The sequence below is a fragment of the Lepisma saccharinum genome, chromosome 19 (genome assembly GCF_977018435.1).
Source record: "Lepisma saccharinum chromosome 19, izLepSacc3.1, whole genome shotgun sequence".
Lineage (NCBI taxonomy): Eukaryota > Metazoa > Arthropoda > Insecta > Zygentoma > Lepismatidae > Lepisma > Lepisma saccharinum.
This window is the reverse complement of record NC_139247.1, coordinates 63,086,578-63,113,292: the sequence shown is the minus strand read 5'-3', so window position 1 is coordinate 63,113,292 and position 26,715 is coordinate 63,086,578. Positions and strand designations below refer to the sequence as shown.

The following is a 26,715-nucleotide window of genomic DNA, read 5'->3' as shown; positions in this document are numbered from 1 at the left end:
GCATATGTATTTTTTTAGATTTTGGAATATCATACAGGGTGGCTACTGTAGGACCATGATAAAATTCAAGTATAATTCCCAGTTTTCAAGGCAAACTTTCCAAAAATTCAAGGCTACAAGCAGATGTTTTCTCTGTTTCACCTTACGTATTACTGCCTCTCAACACCCACACATAAGCACACACAAATATAGTAACCACATAAAAGGATCTGTGTCATTCCAATGTATCCAGAATTCTAATTTAATTATACCGTATATTTAAAACATTTAATTTGAGGTCCGTAGTTTAGATTTGCCATTTCAATTACTCATACTCAAAATACATCTACAAACACAAGTCATGAATGTTACAGTATATATTCTAAACTGTGAGAAATTGTGTAAGAATTTCAAACTCAAATCTGCCCAATTATCTTTTAGATATCTTATCTTGCAATAATCTTCCGCCTGTCATATTGCTCTACAAAGGACACTAACAAAGAAAACGGATCAAGAGATTTCTGTTTTATTTCTCGCACAGAATAATTCTTTATTTCCTCGATAAAAATATAAACTGTGAAAAACTCACCTCGGGGCATTTATAAATATGTATAAACTCAATGGGATTTGGATTAATAAAAGTTGTAATTTTTCACGTCTATGGAGAAAAATTCAAACAGAATTCACACATAATTCCCGAACCTAGTAAGTCACGCATAATTCCCAGAATTCAAGGAATTCCCTGTGAGTAGCCACGCTGATAATAGCAGTTTTTCAAAAGGAGAGGAAAATTCCAAAACAGCTGTCCTGGCATCGCCCAAAGCATTTTCATAAGAGAGAAGTTACTATACTTTTCTGTGCTTTTGTATAGTTTCTTCTCATAGAAAATATGAGCCAATGGGTAAAGAAACCCACAAAAACTCTTCCTCCTACAGGTTTTAACCAATAACTGAATTAACTATAACTTGCTTCGATCTCTTTGGGGAGGCCAGGAGTTTAGCAAGCATAAGCACTGAAAGCCACAAGGATTCACGTTTGACCTCTGGTTCGGCCAGCACAATTTTTAGTATGCTGTGTGTCTCGAGCTATTTCACTTAACTAATTCAGTGGAAACTGTTCCATGTCAGAATAAAAGATTATCATCATGCTTCATTTGTTACAGATCCATCGGACACTGATGTAACAATGAACATATTTGGGCATTGAATTTTGTCACCCCTCATGGACACATTGACATTAACTTGACACTACACATGGGTTACAATTTAGTAGAGTTGGAAGTGTTCGAAAAAAAATGGCTTTTTTCACAAAAGTGTCTGAAATCAATGGAAATACAGGAGTTGGCAGTATTTTTCCTGTTCCATGCTTTTTGTCTATCTTCCTACTGTAAAATAGACACTAATTTCTAAATATAAAATACAATTTACAATATAAAATTCGTAGCTAGATATAAACAGTGTTTTCAAGAAAGCTGGCTTTTTTGAATGGGCGGTTCTTTCAGAGTGTTATCTTCATATTTCGGTAGGCTTGTTGAATATATCGATGTAGTATAAACATATTTACATAACTAGAGTAGTTTTGTGTGTGTTTTTAATACAACCTAATAGTATGATAAAAAGGCACCCAATGTCAATGTGTTTGTGTATGTCCCTTCACTCATCTCATCTTATCATCATTCATCCCCATGATCGTGATTAGCCAAAAGTTGTAGAAAAGAGACATAAAATAAGCTAAATCAGACATTCAAATCAATGTCCCTTTCATTTTGTGCCCCCTCTGTTTTCAATCTCTCTCTCATCATCTTAATTATGACTAATTGGTGCAACAGAGCAGGATCCAACTACCCTGCTGGAAATTTCTACTGTTTACAGCAAAAAAAATCTACTGTTATTAATTGTACTCTACTGTGTCTCTCAGAAATCTACTGAAACTCAATGGTTTCCTGCTGAACACCTTCAGCAGGCTTACTGTACATGTACAGTAGAAGAACTACAAGTGAAATATTCTCTTCAGCAGTACATGTATATAGTTTGTCTAGCTCAACATGTTGGCTGTAAATACAACTTTTCATTGCTCGTGATTTACAATTTGTTTTTACATCTAATTGAAAATCTAAACACAGTAGATGTTTCAGGACACATATTGATCTACCGAAAACAGTACAGTAGAGAAACTACAAATGAAAATATCTTCTTCAGTATTGTATTTAATACGTATGTAGTGTGTTTATTTTAAGATGGTGGCTGCAAATATTACATTTCATTCCTTCTCATTAACAATTTTTATTTATATCTGTTTGAAAATCTGAACAGAGTAGATGTTTTAAAATACTTCTAGATGAATGTCGGTTTACAAAGCTGTGTTACAGAAGAACATTACATGAAATAGTATTCTTGTGGAAATTGTTAAATCATGAAATAGATGCTGAACATCTACTCTGCCAGATTATTTTTTGAATCCTGTTGTCGGAAACTATACTAAAGAATGAAGTTTTTCTTATAAAGAAGGCTAGATCTGAAATTAAAAAGAAATTTCCATTGTGGAGAATGTGCACCAGTTACAATACTTGCGAATCAAGAATAAGACCATTGACATCTTTTCTATGAACCTAAGGGACTTCAGTAAAGCCACTATTAACACAATGGCCTAAGCTTAAACACATAAGTTCGTATTGAAATTGTGTGATAAAGTGTGTGTGTGTGTGTGTGTGTGTGTGTGTGTGTGTGTGTGTGTGTGTGTGTGTGTGTGTATATATATATATATATATATATATATATATATATATATATATATATATATAATTTCTATCTCTATTACAGAAATATATGCAATTGTATTGACTATGTATCCTTCATATGGGCTCTGTAATTAGGTATGTACCTGTTGAGTTCAAGAAATAAATAAATAAATAAATCTACTAAAAACAGGAGACAAAAGTTTCAAAAGGGATAGTACTGATAGCAAGCTGGAACATGTCCCAACATGACACAGCATGTGTATTTCCATCCATACATTTTTTTAGCCCAAATATACAATTTTGTGTATTGCATCCCCTAAAACTGTATCCCCATTATTTCTTTCTGAAGCCATCACAGTGTCTACTACCTTTTTACAAGTATCTTCCCTCAACTATCATCTATATCAATTGGACCAACTTCCACACAGGAAGACCAGGAAATTTAGATCTTAGGTAAGATTTGGTACATGCTACCATTGCACTGTGAAACCACTGACAATTGAAAGGCTGGCAAAAATGTGGAAGAAGTGAAATAAATACAGGTGTCATGTCTAAGTAATAAGAAGGTATTACTTACCTGAAGTACTGCAAAGATAATTGCAAATAAAGCAACTACTGCAGCACACAATGTAATTGCTAATGCAGTCACTGTGGTGAACGGAGTGTTATGGTATGCAACAGGATACTCCAAGTTCTCCTGTTCGGCACCAGCTGCTATTCTTCTTTTACCAGCAGGAGAGGAGTTTTGACACTCTCCTGAAAACAAAATACATTATTATTATTACTGTTTGTACTTTTTAAAAACAAAACTGTCATTTATCTCAATGAAAACTTAATTTGTGCTTCTGGGTTAGGATTGAAATACACCAACCTGCATTTTTGAAAAAAAAAATCAGATGATTTCAAATCACTATTTGATTCTGGAAGTATTTTGAATGCCGATCAAGCCATAATATCCATTTTTCCCCATTGCATCAGGATTTTTCACAATTTCACAATCAAAATTCTCAAATTTGCCATTATTACATATATTACCTAATGCTTCAAAATAAATTTATTCAAAGGAAATTTAGGTTGTTTCCAGATGAATAAGTGATTTTGAAAGTGTTTTGAGTGCTATCACGGAAATGACGTCCATTTTTCCCCCTTACGTCAGATTTTTCACAATCAAAATTCTCATATTCACACCTATTACAGAACGTAATAAAATATTATAAACAAGGGAAATTTCGGTAGTTTACAAACCAATAGGTGATTCTGGCAGTATTTTGAATGCTGATCACGCAATAATATTTTTCACAATTTTACAATCAAAATTCTCATATTCACCATTCCATTATGTCTATTACAGAACAAAATAAAATAAATTTAAACAAAGGAAATATCGGTTGTTTACAAACCAAAAGATGATTCTGTATTTTGAATGCTGATGACGGATATGATATAAATTTCTTCCCATCACATCAGGATTTTTCTCCACGTCATTAAGTTCAATTAACCCACTACATTATAACATTGAGTTTTCGACATTTTGTGAAGGAATTTTTTATGAGGAATTTTGAAAATAAAACTTACGTAATCAAAGTTTACAACTTTCATGTTAGAGTGTCTTGTGAAGATAGAAGGTGGATTATATGCTTACTATTCTATGTGTATTTATAGTTCAAAATTGGAGGATTTGTATTCTAGAAAACTAATATTTTTACCATCATCTAAACAGAGTCATCTATTGGGAAAATGATGGAACTACCCATTTTATTGTGAAATTAAGGCAGTTAATATAGTGCTGTGTTCTGAAAAAAACTAGACATGGTGGGTAAAAATGGATTTCATTTTTGGAATCAGCATGCTGAAATTATTTAGAGACAACAGTCATCTGTGAGTCATCCAAACCCATGCAGGCCTGTGATATAGATTTATTGCTGTTGTTCATGATTTCTAGTGGCTGAATTATTAAAATTAAAAAGATACAGTGGAACACTTATTCTACATTGTCAGATTTTACATTTTCCCACAATATACATTCATTCTTCATGGTTACAATAGTGCAATGCAATAAAATTTTCTTGGAGTTTACATACTCCACATTTCAAGTTTTCATTTTTCACTTCAGTTCCCTGAAAAACATAAAATTGAGGTTCCACTGTACATATATTGAAGAGTGATACCGAGCGAAATCTGGAAAAGCTCTACTTAAGCATCTCTCCACACTGATCAACAACCCGATTACTCAATGCCATGAAGTGTGACTTGGTGAACAGCTTGGGGATCGTTTGAGTCACAAGGGATTGTAGCAATTTACGAAAAGCGAGAGGTTTTCATTTTATAACTTAATTGGCCTACTCTGTCAAGAAGAGGGATGCCAGAGCGAAGCTCTCTCCACACTTACCGTGACCCAATTGTGGTGAGGCTCAATGTAAGGTCCTGGGTTCGAGGTGCAACTTACTGAGGCATCTCGTGCCTTAAGTTATAAGTTGCCTCGAACTGCCTCACCAAAGTGCCCACTATACTAGATGAATTCTGATTCCAGATTGAGAGCATGTTTTACTGTTCGGGACGTTTTATACTTTAATTACGATCCCGTGTCTCTGACCCCTCATCGAGAGGTTAAAGCCTCTATCCTCCACGGAAAGTTCCCAGAGAATGTGAGGCCGGGATTACATACTCAGCAGTATGCAGCTTTGTCGTCGAATGGTCGGGTCGTTGATCAGTGTGGAGAGATGGATAACTAGAGCTTTTCAAGATTTTGCTCGGTATCACTCTTCAATATATTTTTCAGCACTGGACAACTAATGTGAATGCTTCTCCTTATTCCAAGCAATTTACAACAAATTACATCTTAGCCTAAATGGTTCTTCAAATGGGTTAAAAATAGAGATGAGGTATAATAACTTTTAGAACATTCGTGTGAATCTTTGCGTGGTTCGCTCTCTCTGTTGTCTAGTTATTTGCAATAGTTTCATTGCAACATATGCCTATTAAACTATTGGGAATATCTAGACAACAGATAAGCAAACAACACAAAGATTAACGTGAATGTTCTAGAAGGAATTGTAAGCAGATGTAATTTTTCAGAACTTGCAACATCATAGTGGTTTTCTAAAAGGAGAGCAAATTTTGAGAGAACTTATTCGCTTATGTTAGTCAAAGGTTCAGCCGAGCCTTAAATAGGAAAGTTGGAAGCACACAGAAGAATTATTGTGCTACTAACACCAATCTTCACATTTTAACTTTTTAATGAATGAATGAATGAATTAAAATTTCTGGGTGCGTCGGCACGTACGGCCATTTCGCACCCTTCTATGTATATGGGGAAATGTCCCCTTATCTAAAATTCTGACTTAAAATTTAAAAAAGGGGTGTAGATAGCCCCTTAAGAAAAACTAAAAGTGCAAGGTTGTAAAGAGACCTGCACGAGACAAACACGGAAACTGTTGAGCGCTCCCTAGCGCGGGAAGCGGGACAGGTTCTACCAAACGCGGTATATGTATATGGGGAAATGTCTCCTTATCTAAAATTCTGACTTAAAATTTAAAAAAGGGGTGTAGATAGCCCCTTAAGAAAAACTAAAAGTGCAAGGTTGTAAAGAGACCTGCACGAGACAAACACGACACATTAAAAAGTCAGAAGAAACAAACTAAAAAACCTCCTTACAGACGGTGGAAGAGTCCAGCTCTTCGCAAAAAACTAAAAACATTTGTTAAAATACTGCTGTCATCACCCAAGAGGGATGACAAACAGCCAGAAAGCTTAAAAGTCTGCCGGAGGTAAGCAAGATCGACACATTCAACGAGAATGTGTCGAATGCTTAATAAAACATTGCAAACACGACACAACGGAGGGTCCAGCCCTTGGAGCAGGTGACCATGCGTAAGACGGCTGTGTCCTAGACGCATGCGGGTAAGAATAACTTCTTCTCGCCGAGAGGGACGGGACGAGGAACGCCAAGCACCTATGGTGGGCTTAACAGCGTGAAGCTTGTTCCCCGTTTCCGCATCCCACTTTTAACTTTTTAAGAATTTTACCACGTTTCCTCCATTTTTAAAGTTTCAAACTCCTGTGGAAGGTTCTCGAAACAAGATTGAAACAAATTTTTTGGGGGGGAAAAACACCACAAGTGGAAGTGGTTCTGTTTTGTTATTGTGGAAAGGCAGTTAGGCGATCATTCAAGAAAGTATTGAAAAGAGAATGGTTTACTTATACCCTGTAAGAAATATGGAAAAAAAAAAACAATTGACCTACCTGTACTCTTATCACAAGTGCAACAATTGGTTTGTTTGGTCAATTGTCCTGGTTGACAGCAGGGAACACACTGATTGTTCAAGCGGTCAAGATGCAAGGGGAACGTGCAGGAGAGGCAGTTAAGCTCTCCTGGTCCAGAGCAGGTACGGCATGTTTCGTGGCACGGCTTGCACAGCTGCGTTGCCGGATCGTAGTACTGAGATCCTAGGCACTCCATGCATAATCCACCTTCTAACATGAAGTGAGGTGGGCAGGACGTACACTGTAGAGGACCTTCACCTGCAAGCAACATTAATGTGGACTTCAATTTGTTAAAATAAATATAGCACACACTGTGAACACTGCTTATGTACTCATGGTTCAGTCATATTTTGAAGAGTGGTTGATTTCACCTGACGAAGACAAAACATAGTGGAACTGGTTACTCTTTAAAATACTGTATGGAACCATATGACCAGCAGCAGAATAATTGGTATCTCAACTGGTATCAACACAGGGGTGCCCATCCCCCCCTACGCCAAGGTCAATGGCACCTCCTTCCTCCAGATCATGTAATAATAAATAATAGATATGGGACAGACTAACCTGTATCGACCAATATAGGCATATCAGTGTATCGGTAAAATTACAGATTATTTTACCGATCCAAAATATACTGTATCTATAAATATCTCATAACTTAATGCAAAATTATGCCATTTTGTTACAAGTTTCCATGCCCTACTTTTTAACAAGTAACCGTCTAAATATGCAACTTCTTTTACACTGCAGTCACCTCAAAACATACATTTATTAAGGAGGTCAATGAACCAATCAGGTTCTTCAAGAACCATTTGGAAGGTCGGTAGAATATCGGTTATCGGTATCGGCCAAAATTTCATATCAGCCCATCCCTAATAAATAATAAAGTATTGACAGCATGTCTACTACTATCCTATTACTTAAAGTATTTTTTTAGTTTTATTGAACACTGTACTTGATCTGTTCCCTCCCTAAATTCTTCCTTTGTTCATCTAACAGAATAAATATGGTGCACTTAGTGGCACAAGTGACTTGGAATCAGATAAAGTAAACAAATTACTAAGGAAATATATTCAGATTCCCCTTCTCCCACCTCATCACACATATTGCAGCATGGTGCCAAGATGTAAACATTTTTTTTTACACATATTTTAGAAAAATTACCGATCCTATACACCTAAAAAAGTCTGTAATTTAGTAAAAAATTATGCCATTTTGTTATGATATAAAGTCATATAAGTGGCTAAATGCAATGATGAGGATGAACAGTGATCACATGCAATTGATTGAAAAACGATCACAAACACACGTCTAACACAAATCTCAAGCCTAAAGAAGATTACTCCAGCTGTGAGTCCAGGCGGCACCAGACACTTGTTAGCCTGCAAGAATGCAGGGTGTACTATGTGCAAGAGATGCTGACACTTGGGTGCTCTCTGAAAAGGATACTCCATACACCCTTTTTAGAAAATGAGAATATGTAAGTTATCCACTTTAGCTCGGTCATTAGGGCATCTGACCCAGGTTCGATCCACAGCAGGGAAGAACCAGAATTTTTTCAAAAAACTGTGGTATAAAGGCAGTGATCACATCACCCGTACCTTTGGCTGTAATGAAGAAAGTGTGGGGCCCTAACTCCATACCCCTTATATGCCTTCATGCAGGCCTGTACCCAGGGGAAGGGCCATGGAGGCCATGCCCCCCCCCCCCTCAAGCCATGAAATTTTTAAATGTGAACCTATAAAAAAGTACGAAAATAACATCGGGGATTTTTCAAACTTGTAAAAATTTCAATTTTTTCTTTTGTGGGTACTTTTAGTTTTATAACCATTGATGCAAGGCTACCAGCAGTGGCAGCGATTGCAGGCTGGCATTGGGGGGGGGGGGGGAGGGGAGCAGTTGCCCCAATCCCACTTTTTCTACTTTTGCTCCTGCTTTATGGCCTCTTAATGCTAAGTCTTGTCTACTCAGACCAGGTGGAGGCACACAGTGATTCAGATCCCACTTTAAACTGTGGTCCAGTCCAAATTAGTCAATCTCTGCATAAAAGTGGACCTAAAAGAAAAACTCACACTCAAACTTGTCTACTAAGAGTTCATAGTGGGCTATGGGTTAACTCACATTTAAAATTCTTTATTGTAATAATAATTGCTAATGCATATAATTGAATTTATAAATATATTATTTTTTAACCATAGAATTATTGTGGGCGTTCAATGGTCCTGGTACAAGAAAATAAAGGAAATTTGAAAACATTTTAATTTGCGAAACTCAGAACTATCCAAATACTTCTGACCAGTATCAGTGATTGGTGCCAAAACTGGGGAAGGGAGGGGGGAGGGAAGGACAGTTATTTTTTCTTGGTAGACAAGTAAAAAGAGGCCATAGTACGAGGGCAAAAGTGGCCAAAAAGTTGAGGGCAACTGCCCCCAGGTCCCCCCAAATAGCCGCCACGGTCTGGCTCCTTCCTCAAAAAAATCCTGGGTAAGGGCCTGCCTTCATGGCATGGTGCAAAGCACAGGGGAGCACTTTACTTTATAAGTTATCCATTATACTACATGTGCATTAAAGGTAAACATGTTTTTAGTAAATCTCTCTCTCTCTCTCTCTCTCTCTGTTCATGCAGAGGGGAGGAAGTGTAACAAAGATGTTTACAATTCAGTGTGTATCATTATTATTCATTATATTATGTCAGATATGCATATCTGTTTATGTGCAAACCTTCTGTGATGGAAGGTAAATAAACAAATAACTGATCTTATTCTTCATGAAACATTTGCTCATGGGTGCTTACTTTTATATCAGTGCTTCTTACAGTAAGAACTTGATATCATTCCACCCTTAACATGAATCAATCGCTATTTTAACACTATTTTCACTGACCCTTTAATTGATTCTGCACCTTACCTTTACATGTTCTGCAGTAATGGTGACACTTTTGGCATCCAAATTCCGATTTAAAGAATCCCTCCGGGCACTCTGGGTGGCACTCGCCTGCAGCTAGCTGCCAACCTTGAGGACACGTCACGCACTGGTCCCTTCGAGGACCGCTACACGTTGTACAAGCAACATAACATCTGGTGCATACTCCTCTGTCACTGTAATACCTGGAATTCAAATAGTACTTATTTTTCTTTACTGTATGTGTTGCTTATTGGCTTTTGGTTAAAAAAGTAATACAAACATACATTAGATTAAAAATAAACAATGCAAGAATAGAGATAACTATCATAATGATAACAACATATAAGGTAAAGAACATTATTCCAACTTGAGACACGAACAACTAGAGCCATCTCCTGGCAATCAAGAGAACTAATTCAAACGAAGTTATCTACAAGAATAGCATTACTGGTGAGGATTTACATTAACTAAGCTTCCAGTAAACTATTTTCATAGATAATTAGGTTGAAATTCATGTTTAGGGACATGGTAAACATGATCAGTACTTGAAGTGGAAAAAGCAAGCTGGGGGAATGTTTGGTCAAATCTTGTGGTTAGCTGGAGGAATGCTGCTATGGTTTAACATGGTGACAATAAGGCAGCTGAGGAGATGCTTTGTGATGTCTTGCATCCTGGGAGGATACTATCCCCTCTCACTTTGGGCACAATGATAAAATATTCATAAATATGCAAAATATACTTTCTGTTTTTGTACATTATATTTCTTTTACTGTTTTCCATATTTTTGATGGCTTCTGCCTTCAACTATATTGCTGTAGCCTCTGTTCTATTTGGAATGTCTAATTTTGGCTAATCATGATTTTGTGGTGGAAATTTTTGTAATTTTATGACATGCTTAACTGGTCTATAGACCACTATACTACTATAGTAGTGTGAGGATTGTCTTAACACTACTTAAGTGGTGTTAAATTCTCTCCTCAATAGGCCAGACTTATACAGTATATTCTTGTTGGGTAATGTGAGTTGAGTTATGGAGTTTGTGAAGAGCTCAGTGCAAACAGAACAATTACTAAGCAAAGAAAACATCAAGGTTCTGTGTAAATGATGATAGGTAGAGTTGGAATAGGTCACTAAAAAGTAATTACAGTTACTATTTGTTATACTTGGGAGTTAAGGTCAGTGTACATAGAGATTTATAGTATATCTTCAAGGTGTGCACCTTGAATATCAATGCATTTGTGCATGTGACGTTTCCAGTTCTCCAGAAGCTTTTGCAGAACGTCCGGCATAATCATGTCTGCACATTACACAATGCATTCCTTCAGATGCTGGATGTTCTGTATCTTAACTGAGTAGACAAGCACCTTTAAATGACCCCAAAGGACAAAATCCATTGGTCTGGAAACTGCAGTGACTGATCAACGGGACCACGGCGACCGATCCATCCACCAGGAAACTGGACATTTAACCATTCACGGACAATTAATGAGACAAGGAAAACTTCCTATGTAACCTGACTTTTGACTCACCCTGTACAATAACGACAGTTGACTCTTTACACAAGAATCGCATCTGCTGCTGTAGTGCATGTTTTAACATTGCAACTTTACGAGCGATGTTAGAACAACACAACAAAGCATGCACTAGCTATGTATTTATTAAATGTAAAGTAATGCAAATTAATGAAGCAACATTAAAATTCTTATGAAATTTCACCAACACATTACTCACGCAAGTAGTGAAAAGTAACACATTACATTAACTCACTTACTGTGGTGGCAGGAACATTCGAAGTCAACACAACTTTTAAGTTCATATTATGGGAAACGAGAAACACACTAGTACATAATTACAGAGAAACTAAGTACTCACAGTTTCCGTGAAGCTGTTTTTAGTTTGATCTATTAATTTCAGTGGCCACTGCCACCATCCTCGTTGGAACTTGTTGCGTTGTTACTTGGCCATTAATAGAACAAATTAAAAACAGCTTCACAGAAAGTCTTATAAGGCCCATTGCAAACATTTTCTGATGGGCGAATATGAACACATGGCAAAACAAGCAGAATCAACATACCCATCTGAACATGTTGCTCTACATTCACCATTCTGCAATTGAAGGCGGTCCACACACGTGGTGCAATTCAATCTTGACGAGCATTTCAAACATGTGTGAAGGCATGGCACGCACGTCCCATGCTCAACATAATTTCCATCCGGGCACGATGCCAGACACTGGGACTCGTGGAAAAGGAGAGATGACGGGCATGATAGACAAGCTGATTCAGTTGGACCATTACAGGTTTCACATGTTGAATGACATGGTCTACATCTTCCACCATCATAGAACTCAGCTGAAATAGAAATTTAGATGAAATACACATAGAAAAACAGACAATGTAACAATCAAAATGGTAAAACCCATACAATCAAAGATCAAACCCAGACTTTTCGTCTCCAGAAGTCAGAGTTTGCAAGTACAAAAAGCAGTGTTGCCACAAGCATGATTTTACAGGACAACACTAAATTGATCACAATTTAATGAACTTCACGCACTTGTTAAAATAAACTGCTATGAAATTCCACATACACAGATCATTCATAAAGTTAAATGGAATCAATAATAGTTAAAATGTAAACAGGACAACACTACTTCTTGTCTAACACTAACAAAGCTGTCTAAAGACTATTAAAGTGACTTTAAAATAAAAATTATATTAGCTAACAATTCTTCGAGATATCTTCATCCATTATCACTATCACATTTCACATTGGGATTTCACAGTGATTCCTTACAGTTATTTCAAGAACCAGTGTGTGTATCAGAATAAAATGTGTATGATTAAGAACTGTAATTTATGTCTGCAGTATTTAAAAATATTACTTACACTTGTTTTGTATCTTACATGGAATTCCTCACACTCTCATCATTAAAAGAGAGTCAGTGAGTTTGAATATTGAGCAAAACATTGTTATTTCTACTTAACCATTAATTCTCAATGTTGCTAAATGCATAATACACTTAAATAACTTGAAATAATCACTTATAGAAAATGAAGCAATCTTTTTACTGATCAAAATTAAGACAATCACATAAAATTGAAGAGAAGTAGAAGAAATGAGATTTTATTCACAAAAGACAGAGACTTCACACTTCACAATTAGTTGACGACACTTACAGCTGTCGCACTGGCTGCTTCCTTGTGGTGAGCATCTCCCTTTCTTGTTGAGCGTCCAGCCTTCCACACAACTCTCGCACACTGCACTGTTGCAAGTGGTGCATCCTTGCGGGCACTTCAAGCATTCTCGTCTTCTTTTATCCGCATAAAAGCCATCGGAGCAAGAAGCCAGGCAGGTTCCCGAGAGAGAGTAAAGACCTGTTCTGCATGTGATACACTGCGTTTCACTGGACCCATTACATGTCTCACACGATGAATGACATGATGCACAGCTAGAAACAGGAAACCTCTTTAAAGATGCAATGATAAAGCAGAGCTACATTAAAGAAGGGTCATGGAAAAGAACCAGGTAAGTCAATTTTTTGTCGTAAGTGAGGTAGTGGTGTTATTTTCCTGCCTGTGGATAATGTACTAAACTTTTCATCATTCTTTCTTTAGTTTCATTCATTTGACACTCCCATTTATCAAAGTATGTTTTTTTTGTACCTTTCATTTATATGTTCAGTAACATTTTGCAATTAAAAGTTCATTTTTCTGGAGTTTGGCAAATTGACTTACCTGTTTTTTTCCCCTATGGCCCTTCAAATGTAAAAAACAAGATACATTTGACCATACTAGTGATAATAAAGATTTTTATCAATATCACGCATTTCTAGAAACAGCTAGTGAACTACTAAACTGAATATTGCAATCTTAATAATGAGCCTTATATTCTGGGAATTTAGATGTGTAACGTAAGTTGATGATAACTCATTAATCAACTATTGTTTAATTAACATTATGTGCTATCAGGAAGTGATACGTACCAGAAAAGTGTTAAGATATTTTATATATATTTAGTTATTTTAATAAAAATATGAAATTATGTATATGTGGACTTACAATTGTGAAAAATGGCAATTTTCCATTAAGCAAGCAACCCACCTAGCTAAATAAAATGTATTAATTGCAATGCAAAATGAAAATACAAAATGCCATTTCTTTTTTTGTTAACAAAACAATGGATAACCAAACTTTCTTTTCAGTGCTGAAACATGAATTTCCTCCTGTTGTGAAACTGCACTAAATATTGCATGGAGTATGGTACTATATTTACAATATGCAGGATTTAACTGCAAAAACTTGAGCTTGTAATCTCTATTTTTCACAAGAATGTTAGAATAACAGATGCATTGTCTATTGCAAAAATTTAAAGTAAAGAGAGAGTACAAAATGAACAGAATACAGAGAGCGTTAAGCCTTTGGTATTTAACACAAGAAGGAAACGAATGTAGTAATACCATGAATATGGAATATGTGTTGAAAAATGTTTGAAAATATGGAAATTATATGTAAAAATAACTAAAATTTGTAAAATATGTGCTAAAAGCTAATATATGTACAAAAAAGGAAAATAAAAATAGCATTTTTCAAGCTTACATACCACAATATGCAAAGATAATACAGAATAACATCGATTTTAGCATAATATGAAGATATGCATTTATACATGGACCCATTTCCCACGCCATGTTTTACAAGTTCTTAAAAAGTGGAAGGTTTGGTTATTAATTGTGAAACCTGTGCATTAGCTTTTTGACAATACTGCAATATTATGTGTGAGAGTAAACTATGTATATGTAAAGGAAGGATAATAAAGCAGAAAGCCCCAGAACAGAACCATGTACGGAAATATGTAGGCTGTACTAGTGACCTGAGAATCCAATACAAGCCGATAAAATATTAACACCCAAGCATGTAATTGTGTTGAGTTTTCTTGCATGCATAAAATGTAATATAAGGAAATGTATTGCAGCTCTTAATATACTGCTGGACAAAAAAAACCGGACACTTGCATTTTTTGTGATAACGCATAAATTCTGATTCGAAGGCTAAGTAAATGTTGCAGAAATTATTGGAAATAAGAAATCCTGAATATATTCAACAGAAAGCAAATTAAAATTTATTGTTAATAAGTTAAATTAGAACATAAACGAAAGTTACAGAAAACTACCAAAAAAAAATCTTAGCAATATTTTTTTTTTAATATTGTTAACTGGTACTGGTGGGGTCTAATAGCGGGTGTTACCTCCCCTGCCATCAATTACAGCTTGTAACCGCCATGGCATACTTCGAATAAGGTTGGCAATCACTTCTTGGTCCAATTGCTCCCATTCTTCTTGAATAGCACGTCTTAGCTCTTCAATTGTTTCTGGAACTATTGCGCGGTTTCTGATATGTCGTTTCAGTTGATCCCAGACGTGCTCTATCGGATTTAGGTCCAGACTTTGTGGTGGCCATTCTAATCGCGTAATCCCAACTTCGTCCAAGTACTCCGTGACAATATTCGCAACATGAGGACGCACATTGTCATGCATAAAAACAAAGTCCGGGCCTATGAATGGTGCATATGGTACTACATGATCTGCCACAAATTCTGTAATATACCTGCAAGCTGCCATTGCCTCATTATCTACAAGAACCAACTCTGTACGTCCTTGTAAAGAGATACCTCCCCAGACCATGACACCACCACCTCCAAAGGGTGTTATTTCAACGAAACAACATTGTGCATAACGCTCATTAGGTCTTCTATACACATGTTCACGTCCGTCTAATGAACGTAGGTTGAATTTTGACTCATCGGAGAATAAAACCTTTTCCCACTGCTCCACATTCCAACGTAAGTGTTTTGTAGAAAATTCCAGTCTTCGCTTCCGGTGACGTGCTAACAACCTGGGACCTGCAGCCGGCCTCCGAGATGATAAACCACTTTCATTCAGTCTTCTACGAACTGTTCGTGAAGAAACCACAGTTCTATGAACATTTCTCAAATGCTGTGCCACAATATTTGAAGTCGTACGACGGTCTCTTAAGACTATGATACGCATTAAACGATCTTCCCGTGCTGTTGTGCATCGTTTCTGACCAGAACCCGGTCTTCTACCATAGAAACCGGTTGCGTCATACCGTCTGAGACCTTCATGGATAGTACTTCGTGCTATATTTAGCACCCTAGCAATATAGTGTACACTACGACCATCATCGCGAAGAGCTACTGATTTTACACTACCTCTTCACGTCTCATTTTCAAGCTAGCAGCAAACTTACAATACACTTGCAAGAAAAATACCAGCAATGACAATGTTAATAATATATGTTACTATGGTTACTATGAACCAAAATTCATGCCTCTCTAGACATTAAACAAAATAACATCAACAGGAATTGAAAATCAATAAATTAAAACAAAATTGCATGAAATTAATTTTGAGCCTACTAAGTGTTCCAAATAAGTAAATACGAGTAAATAAATAAATAAATAGATAAATAATAAACGGAAAACTGTGGAAAATGTTCAATAATGAATGTTCAATTGTTCAATACTTAACTGAGAGCGTAATTCATAAGTAATTGCAATTCAGATGTCAAATATTAAGGTGTCCGGTTTTTTTTGTCCAGCAGTATATATAAACCTCAGAGAAATCCAATTAAGAGGAATCATATAAAGGACCAAAATACATATAATCTTTACAGGCCATTAGGTGCATGTCAAAGTGAAAGGGAGATCTCACACTTAAGCGACAAGCATTCACCAATTGAATGTAGGTTTGTACAGCTTGTCATGCTGCTATGGTGTGAAACGCATTGCTGATTGGCTAGTGTTGCTTTGGTCTGAAATCTCCATTGCTCTTGTGGTATTAAATATATAAATAAATAACTAAAAGGAGAAAGAAGACAAAAGAAAGACTATGTGTTTGTTATATTAAAAACCAAGAACTGACAAATTGTGTACAGCTTTATTCCATCACTTGGTGTATCCAGTTAGGTTTCAGCTTAATATACGAGGGATGATCGAAAAAAAAGGTTACAAAGCTTATTATGCTATGTGTTAGACACAGCTGGAAGATCAACACACGTGATGATGGAGGGTACTCAACACTAGTCCTCGATGTAATCACCTTTTTTGTTCAAGCACTTGTCACAACGGTAGATGAGGTTTTCCATACCGGTTGCACAGAAATCCGCATCAAGTTCTCGTAGCCACCGTGAGGCAGCTCTTTTGACATCATTACATGTCAGATAATGGTGGCCAGCCAACCAAATGGTAGTCCCAGCTCAGCTGATATTGAGCGTAATGTTCTTCTGTCCTCACGAATACACTCATCCACAAGAGCAGAGTTGAGTGGTTGAGGTACTGGGCCTACTGCTGTGTCCAGGGTTGTCATTAACAATACTGGTCCGTCCTTCTTTGAAGGCACGACACCACTTCGCTACATGTTGCCTTGAAATTGTCCCCTCCCCATACACCTCCACAATCTGCCTATGAATGTCAGCAGGCGAATGTCAGCAGGTGAATGTCAGCAGGTGTAGTGTTTTTGGTCCACAGGAACCGCACCACTGCCCTCACTTCTACTCTTGACCAATTTTCTAGACAAGTCACCATTTTAAATGTCCGCTTCTCGGGTATACATGGTCAGAATCTGAAGTCCTCAAACTCGCAACAAGACAAACATGTTATTAATTTACACATAAATTTTTGTTACGTTACAGTGAATAAAACAAAAGTTATATGCTTTGTAACCTTTTTTTCCGATCATCCCTCGTATTTGTGGCTTGTGTTGAAAACAGATCACATGCACCACATACTGTCATATAGAGTCAGTATTCAACACATGTTAACCACAAAACACAGAAATACCCTGACATGTTTCCTACTCACTTTGCCAAAACAAATTCCTGTATTTTCTAGAATTTCCAGGTCAGTATGAACCCTCCCTGATCTAAAAAAACAGGCATGTTAAATTGAGAGTGAAAAGTACAATTAGAAGCTGAAATGTAAAATGTTTTTATGCAACCGACCTGTAATCTTCAGTTTCGTAAGTGTTTGTTGGACATGCTGCATAACACTTATTCTCATGTAGGACTAAATGATGCTCGCAGCTTGTGCAATAGTCGGGTCTATCTTGGCAGCTTGCACAGTTGGATTCACAAGGAACACATGTCTTCTGTTCTGAGTCTGTAAGAGAAAACAAGCTCAATTAATATTTCATTTTACAGTCACACCATTTCTTGTCAAACAAAGGGTTCGGGTGTAAATCATGGTAAGTGACATAAGTAAAATGTGCCATCCTTCAATTCTTGAGTCAAATTCCCATGTCATACAACCTGCATTGGACTCAGTGAAGCCTTCTGAAATTGATAAACACAAGACGAAACCAATTTATCTACAGTATAGCTTCTAATAAACTTTTTCTTAATGAGCTCAGAAATTACCAAAATGTCACTTACCATGTTTTACACCCAAGCCCTGCAAATAGTGTGTGTGTGTGTCTATATATATATATATATATATATATATATATATATATGGATAAAAGCAAGGAGGGCCAAAAGGGCTACGTAAAAATCAAAGAAGGTAAAAGGAAACACTCACCGGACAGTAGAAAAAATCAAAATTTTCGCTAATTTCATAGCATCATCGGTGTGAGGAGAAAAAGACGGAACTGGAAGTTGGGGCCCTGCAGAGTTGTCAGGTCCCCATCGAAGAAGAAGTGATGCATAGAACGAAACAGTATATATATATATATATATATATATATATATATATATATATATATATATATTCATATACATACTTCTATTACCTTAACTGATTTTCTGTTTAGAATCAATGAACATCTCTGACACTGCACATCTAAAATATCACTTGGTGGTTACTTTTTGTTCTAGTTTTGATGATAAAGGTATCTTATAATGTTATTTTCTATGCATTACTTCAACTGAAAGATATTATTTGGAAAAAATCTGGTTTTATGGGGAGAGAAAAAAAAGAGGCCTAAAAACAGTTGGATAGGTAGAAGTGGGAACTGGGAAATAGGAAATGATAGAGAATTGAGATTTTGGTAGTCACAAGAGACAATAAAGAGGGGAAAACTAAGAAAATTATAATTGCAAATGAAGCACTAGTAGAGGAACAGAGCTTTGAATATTTGGGAAGCATGGCAAACAGGAAGAAGGTACAGAATCAAGAATAAGCAGTAAATTGCAATTAGGCAGAAGGAAAGGATTTGAAATGGAGTAAAGAAATGGCACTAAAGTGTACAAAGGGTGTGCAAATACTTTTTCACTTGACTATGGTGCAGACGATATAGGCATTCCATATGTTGCACACATATTAGTCCCTCTCTATCTGTTAACCTTCTATAATTGTTTGATTTGAATTTAAAATTTTGCACCTTTCACATTATACGGGGTCTAGCCCCTTATCATAACTAAAATAACATAATTGTTGTGTCGTGTAACTTTTTTAATTTTTTTTTTAAATTTCAATTTAAGATTTTGGGTGCATCAGCACTTAGGTTATTTTCCACCCATTACATTATATAGTGTCCAGCCCCTTATCATAACTAAAATAGCATAATTGCAGTGTCGTGTTACTAAAATATTCTGACTTTCGTTAAAAGCTGAGGTTGTAAAGGGGCACTCAGCACACATAAGGACAAAAAACAGGACAACACATACAAAATTATACTGTCAGTCGCCAGAGCCTCGTTCGTCTGTAAAATGTAGTCCAGGGTGTACTACGTGCAAGTGAGGTTGACAATTGGGTGTACTACATGGAAGGTCACCCCTTACACCCCCCTTCTATAATAAGACCACAGGCAAAAGGACCTGTGCATCGAACTGGTGTTTGTAGGGGTAGAGTGGAGCAGGCTTCCTTATGGCTCAATTGAACAGATGGAGGGAAAGGTGCACAAAAGTTTTTGGCCAAAGGTTGTTTCTGGTCACTTTATAGTCACACACTTGTCCCACTTATGCCAATACTTGAAGATTCCATCTTTGTAAAAGGTGCTATCCTGCATTTGGAACCATGTCTCCACAACATTCATCACACCCTGGTCACTATGAAAACCTTGCTACGTAGTCCTTGCTTCAGTTTCCGAAAGAGGAGGAAGTCGGAAGGTACGAAATCAGGTGAATATGGCAGGTGCAGCAAATTATATTTCAATATTTGAGCAGCATCTACATGGGTGAAGCAACAACACCCCTTGGATTGGTGACGGGGGGGGGAGGGGAAGGGAGGGACCTCTCGTGGGAGGGGAAGTACCCCACAACTCTGTACCGCGGCGCCAGCCCTGCTCGCACGCTTCACCTTGGCAAGGAACTAGGGCTTTCAACGGCCACTCAAGCACACCGTGGTGGTGATTTTAACATGTTTCTTCATGAGTTTTAAGGGTTTTTAACAAAGGTAGTTTTAAATCTGTGTGTGTCGAGCATCATGAAGTGTTTTTAACCCAAACCTTTCACCTAGTATCCTCACATGACACTTCTCTGACGTGGCTTGATGCTTCAAGCCTAAAATACGACCACCTGAAGAAGGAAGCAGTAAAGCTTCCGAAACGTAGTTTACAACGAATACATACTCACTTACGTAAGTAGACGAAATTTAATACCCTAACGTATTTTTGCTTTCAACAGAATTCCATGCCTTTTCTCTGACAGTATATTTTCAACAGAATTGTACACTGGTTACCACCCCCTTCTGCAAATAATTAAGAAAAAATAATACCCTACTGATCCTAAAAATGGAAAGACAGTCCATATAAGAAGACTGCTGCACCCAGGCCTTCCTTGGGGTCGAGAGAAGAAACAGCTTAAGTGGCAGGTGACTGTCTGGTGTGTCGCCAAACTGGGGCGTCCCCCTTGATTAGCTCCAAAACAATATTTCTGATTATATAATCATGGCTATTTGATTGATTGAGTTTATTTTTGAGTCTACTTTCTGCACAGAAAGGCTAATCAGGAGTGGACCTACTGTTTAAAGTGAGATACGAACCACTTTGTGCATCCATCGGGTGCATGGCTATTTGTTTTAAAAAGATAGTTGGATTTATTGTTGCCAAGAATTAATTGAAGTTACTGCTCCATAACATGATAAGTATATTTCATAATCATGTTGCAATTTAACAGTAACACTTAACGTATTTTTAAAATAAGGCTATTATTTTTATCATTAGAACTGTAAATATATAACATGGTCAGGTTTTCTTTGTGGAGGGAAGTGGAAAGTAGAGGACCAGGGCAGAAAGATGAAAGCGAGGGAGGGGGGGGGGGCAGGGTGGAAAGTAGTGGGAGCCAAAAATCCTCCTTGCCCCTTGTCGGGAGGAGGCATGTTTCAACTGTTCAGATTTCATCTTGGTTTCAGGGCAATCATAATGTGCCCACGATCTCATCCATGGTGACTAGATGCCTTTGAATTTATTCATGGAGTATGGGTGTATATGACAAATTGCACTTTTTTTTTACTGTTATAATATTTCTTCACGTATAATGGAAGGAACTGAGTTGCATTGTGACACTTACTTTCATAGTAGCCTTCTGGGCACTGCTGCAAGCAAACGGCTAAATCTGTGACACGAAGGTGTGCCGGTGCACAAGTCAGGCAGCTATCCTGGCCAGGGCCAGCACACGTTTCGCATGATTCATGGCATGGCCAACACACACCATCCTGGTTGGGGAAGCTCCGAGGTGGGCAATGGACAACACATGAACTGAAAAGAGGAAAGATATTCTATGACAACTTGACACAAACATTTAGAAAAACAATGTTACTCTGGTTTTAAAAAAAAACTTGTACATTGACAGTATTTTCAAGATTCTTGTATTTCCTAATTTTTTCTTTTCTTTTTTTGGTAAATTGATGAACATTAGTGCATTAGAACATAGAGTACATTCCAATTGACACTAAGAAGGAATGTGTAAATCTTTTGTTTGTTTCCTTGTTTATGTCTTATCATGTTTATATTTACCTTTCTTGTTTTTTATGTAAAACCATTTTGACTTGTTTTTGTTAATTTATTACAGTTTTCAGTGTAAAATTGCCATTATAAGTGCTGTATCTGAAACTTGAAATAAATAAATAAACCCAAAAAGAAATTGCAGAAGAAACACACACAATATCTGCATCTTCTTTGTGAAAAATAACTAAAAATAGATACCATATTACTTTTCGTAACTAAGACAGATAATATTAACGGAAATGTTTCTTTTCTGTAGAAAATAATATTTTATTAACTATTTAATTATCATAAACAACACATTTATATTCTTATAACATGTGGTGCAAATTTAAAAACTTAACAATCATAAAATCAGACTCCATGGACCTAATGAACTACATATTGTGCTGACTCATTTCCTCTGTGCTTTGTATAATGTGAGAAATTTCAAATTAAAAATGAAGCTTAGTGTACAAACTGAATTAAAGGAAGCAAAATATCTAGTTCATTGTACTGGTTTCCTCCTTGCACACATGTGATTCACATTATATTTGTGTTATTATGACTCAACTCAGTGAACAGTGAACACTGGCAATAATATTGGGACTGTAGCTTTCTCATTGACATAATTCAAACAAGTGTTCTACATTACCAGCCTGGCTAATTTGCATTTCGAGTGTCCTACTCTTAAGCAAGTTGAAATATTATAATTTTTCACACCCCGCACTCAAATGGTTCAGATCGTACTTGACAAACAGGAAACAGAACGTGTTCCTAAAAACTGCCATGTCCTCTCTCTCGAACATGCTTCCGCTAGAAACTGGCGTTCCGCAAGGATCAATTCTAACTCCTTTCCTATATACAATCTTCACGGCAGATTTAGAAACCAACATAGAGCATAGTACTGTACACTTTTATGCCGATGGCACCCAAATTCAAATCCCATTTCCACCAAAATCAGCAGATTATGCAATAGCATTACTTAACAAAGATTTGGCAGCCATCAATACCTGGTGTAATGCAAATGGTCTGAAAACAAATCCACAAAAGTCTGTTTTCACCGTCATCGGTTCCAAGAATAGCCTCGCAATGATAAACCCGAATAATGTACGTGTCAAAATAGAGACATCCGAAATTCCACATTCAAAAAGTATAAAGAATTTAGGAGTTATGTTAGACGAACACTTGAACTGGGACCTTCATGTTCAAGAGCAAACTAAGAAAGCCTACGCAGCACTAAGATCCCTCTATAAATTTAATGAATACTTAAAAACAGGTATTAAAATTAAACTTGTGCAAACACTGATTCTCCCTCTTCTAGACTACTGTGATATAGTATGCGGTGCAAACTTGTCTGTTCGAAATAAAGTCAAAATTCAAAAAGTTCAAAATTCGTGTTTACGCTTTGTTTATAACATTAAAAAATTTGATCATATTCTTCCAACTCTGAACGAGAACAAAATGCTAAACATGAACAGACGTCGCAGACTTCATTTCTGTTGCTTTATACAGAATCTTTTGCATAAAAAAATTCCCGAAAATTTATTCGAGAAACTAAAAACCAGAAGGGAAATACACAACTACAAAACAAGAGGAATAGCGAAACTTGAACTCTTCAAACACTCACTGGAAATTTTCAAATCGTCTTTTACACTTTCAGCGGCAAAAACATGGAATGAACTTCCGCCCTCCATTACCTCCCTCCCCAGTCCTAACAAATTTAAGAATAAACTAAAGAATTTTCTGTTAGATGAGCAATATCTCTGTTCGAGCTCCCACGAGTAACACTACACAATACAGTTTAGACTACATACGAGCCTCGCCAATCCAATCCAATCCTTGACAAATCTTCAACTATATTGTAATATTTACGTATGCGTTGTTCTATCGTACCTCAAAAAACTAGCATAATCATGTGCATCAATCTCAACATCCGGGCGTGAATGTCCTGCTCATAAATGTTTAGTATGTGTGATTTAATGTGTGTGTGTGCGTGTGCATGAATGTGTTTTTTTCTCTTTCTTTTTTACGTGTTGTCTTGATTTTTTAAAATCTCGCCTTTGTTCTTTCCTTGTAACCATTTTATTTTTTTATTTTATTTTTTTATTTTATTGTATTTTCTTCTCTTTTTTATGCTTTTGTTTATGTACACTATGTAAATGTCAAACGGGGTTAGGTGGGAGAACAGCCACAGGCTGAACCTCGCCCTTTAATAAAGAAAATTTGAATTTGAATTTGAATGGTTCTTTAAAAGACTTTAAAGTTTGTCTTAAGTTCACTTATGCAAAGATAGGCTAAATGGGACTGGGTCTACATTTTAAAGTGGGATCAAGACCACAAATGCCTCGACTGGGCACTTAACCTTGGACCAATTGATTACAAGGTGATGATGTTAGTGTGACACCATTAGGAAGGCCTGCAAAGGATTTTCTTAAAGTTGAAAAGGTGAATGCATCTCACGTGATGACAATACCTGCAGCTCAGCACCTCCCTCCCCCACCTCTTCATATACAGTCTGGCTCCTAGGGACGTTCACTCTTTCCCAGCGTTGAAGAAGGTTGTGGCTGGACTCATTACACCAACAACGATAAAGTGAAATGTGCTAAATTTGTTTGAATATGGAGGACATACTTTTACAGGAGGAGCATATTCAACCTGGTTCACTGGTACAAGTACCTCATTGTTAGTGGAGACTATGTTAAAATGACAGAAGAGAGACAAGTATTTATCCTCTTACCCATAATGCCACAACGGAACCATTAAACTTATTTTCGGACAACTCCTCGTAAATCAGTGGATATTTGCACATTTAGCATTCCTTTTGCATTCACATAATAAGCTATTTAATCACTGCTTTACGAGGAATGAGATCATTTTTTTCACAGTAATATATTCAGTGCTATCATTTGAGGGCTCCCACGTAGTCAAATTTGGATTCAATTCCCAGTGGGAGCACCAAAATTTTGGTGTCGACCCAGAATCGTGAGGACAACCAGGGAGCTACTAGAAAAGAAGGGGCATGCTCTGGTCTTGAAAAGAAAAGAACAAGAGGCAATGGAACTCAATGTGCTGACTACACATTGCACAGAGAGCTGTTGCAATGTGAGTCTAATTTATTATTATTTGACAAATTAGCTTGCAAAAAAAATTATATCGATTTATTATCGTATTAATTCACTTTTCTTCTTGTAAAGAATTGTACCTTACCATACTGTAAATAACAATAATAAAAAAAACAAGAAAACTCACACATCCAGCTTAAAGTGTTTGCAGTTCAAACACTGTCCTGCTCCCTTCCCGTAACATCCTTGCGGGTCACATTCTGCGTCACAGTCATGGAAAACCTTCCTGTTGCCATTGTCCATAATATTAGTGTCGTAGCTTGGCATATGAGGCGATCCATCGAGGGGTGCCACAGATGATTCTATGTTGCTTCCGGCAAAATTAAAGATGTTTGGGAAGTTGTGGAATCCTGAATTGGAGTTGAAAATGTTTGGGCTGAAAAATGTCGATGTGAGCGGTGAGGATGGTGCTGTTGGCACAGATTGCTGTGTGGGGAACGCAATGGGCTTTGCGATGGCATGGGAAGCAATGCCAGCGATGCCACCTTGACCGGCTGGGCGAAGTCGAACTGGGTTTGTGTTCGTGCCATAGAAGATCATCTGCCACTTCTTTAGAACACCTATGGAAGACAAATATAGACAAGTTGTATTATCAGTAGTAGTGTATGCAAGGAGGAAGCTGATGGGGCTACAGCCCCTCCCGAAATTTTGAGCATAGCAATTTTTTCCAACAAAAACAGTAAAGACATCGATTAACACCAAAGTGATAAATGCCAACTCCCCTTACAACGACCACTTTTGTCTTTGAACAACTTTTAAAACAAAGGTTCCAATGGTAATTATGAAATATTTTATAACATATCCGCCCTTCCCCAGAACTCAGCTCTGTAACATGCACCTTTACAATTACAGGCTCTTCTGAGAAAAAAAAATCCTGTGTTCACGTATGATTATCAGACTTATTATGGCATGACAAAAATAATTTACAAAGCAAACAAAACACATGTGCATGTCCACCCCTGTTCTTAAAGTTTTGTTTCTTTTTCATGTTAAGGGGAATAAACAAGACGGTTGTTAATATAAGATGTAAGCGAGTTAAAGATATATCTGCAAAATGGATACATCTTTAGTAACTCGCTTACGTCTTATATGTTGTTCTTTTTGTTGGCGAGTTGGTGTTTAGAAAGGTATTTTTTAGAAATCTTTTGGAGCACAGAAATATATATATTTACTTATTTACTTAGCTGTATAGCATAGTAGATATCTGATAAGGTAACAAGCTTTGCAATTCTTGACCTATTTCGCATAATACAGGGCAATTCAACATGAATGGTGCAACTTCACACAGTTATTATGACGTTACTATTTATTTTTAGAAAATCAGACAAGGCATCAATATAAAGAAGAACTCTTGAAGTTTTACTCACATGACTCATATTATAAAGATTGAACATGGTAACCACATGTAACACTGAAAAGGTCCAAACGATAAGCAAGTACTTGCTATGCACGAGACAGCAAGTCGTTGTCAACGGTTTCGAAGGCACTAACAATTCGCAGTTGTAACTTCGGCAAATTTTTTGGAAGGGTGAAACATATGAACTACTACCGAACACATGCAGAAATGTCTGCACCATTGTGATTGAATCAGTTCTCGATAGCTCCAACACGCAATACGCCTTCAACTGGTCATTAGCCATTTTGCGACACTGGCGATCCTGGTGGAGCATCGGCTAAGCAGAATAAGCATGCTAAGTGGGAATAAAACTTCCAGAGTTTTTCTCTATATTGATGCCTTGTCTGATTTTCTAAATAGTAACGTTATAATAACT

The 26,715-nt window shown here is 36.9% G+C and overlaps 1 protein-coding gene across 1 annotated transcript in view; it reads right to left on the bottom strand.

Annotated features, from left to right (window-relative positions):
• Window positions 1-26,715, bottom strand: part of Fur2 (furin-like protease 2) — a 1,025,686-nt gene that overhangs the window by 6,306 nt on the left and 992,665 nt on the right. The window contains exons 13-20 of the mRNA XM_083140976.1: window positions 25,071-25,503; window positions 21,406-21,593; window positions 17,902-18,058; window positions 13,060-13,331; window positions 11,958-12,234; window positions 9,887-10,086; window positions 6,959-7,237; window positions 3,294-3,472 (exon numbers count right to left, since the gene is read on the bottom strand). Of these exons, the coding sequence (XP_082997102.1) occupies window positions 3,294-3,472; window positions 6,959-7,237; window positions 9,887-10,086; window positions 11,958-12,234; window positions 13,060-13,331; window positions 17,902-18,058; window positions 21,406-21,593; window positions 25,071-25,503 (1,985 nt within the window). The remainder of the gene's footprint in view (window positions 1-3,293; window positions 3,473-6,958; window positions 7,238-9,886; window positions 10,087-11,957; window positions 12,235-13,059; window positions 13,332-17,901; window positions 18,059-21,405; window positions 21,594-25,070; window positions 25,504-26,715) is intronic.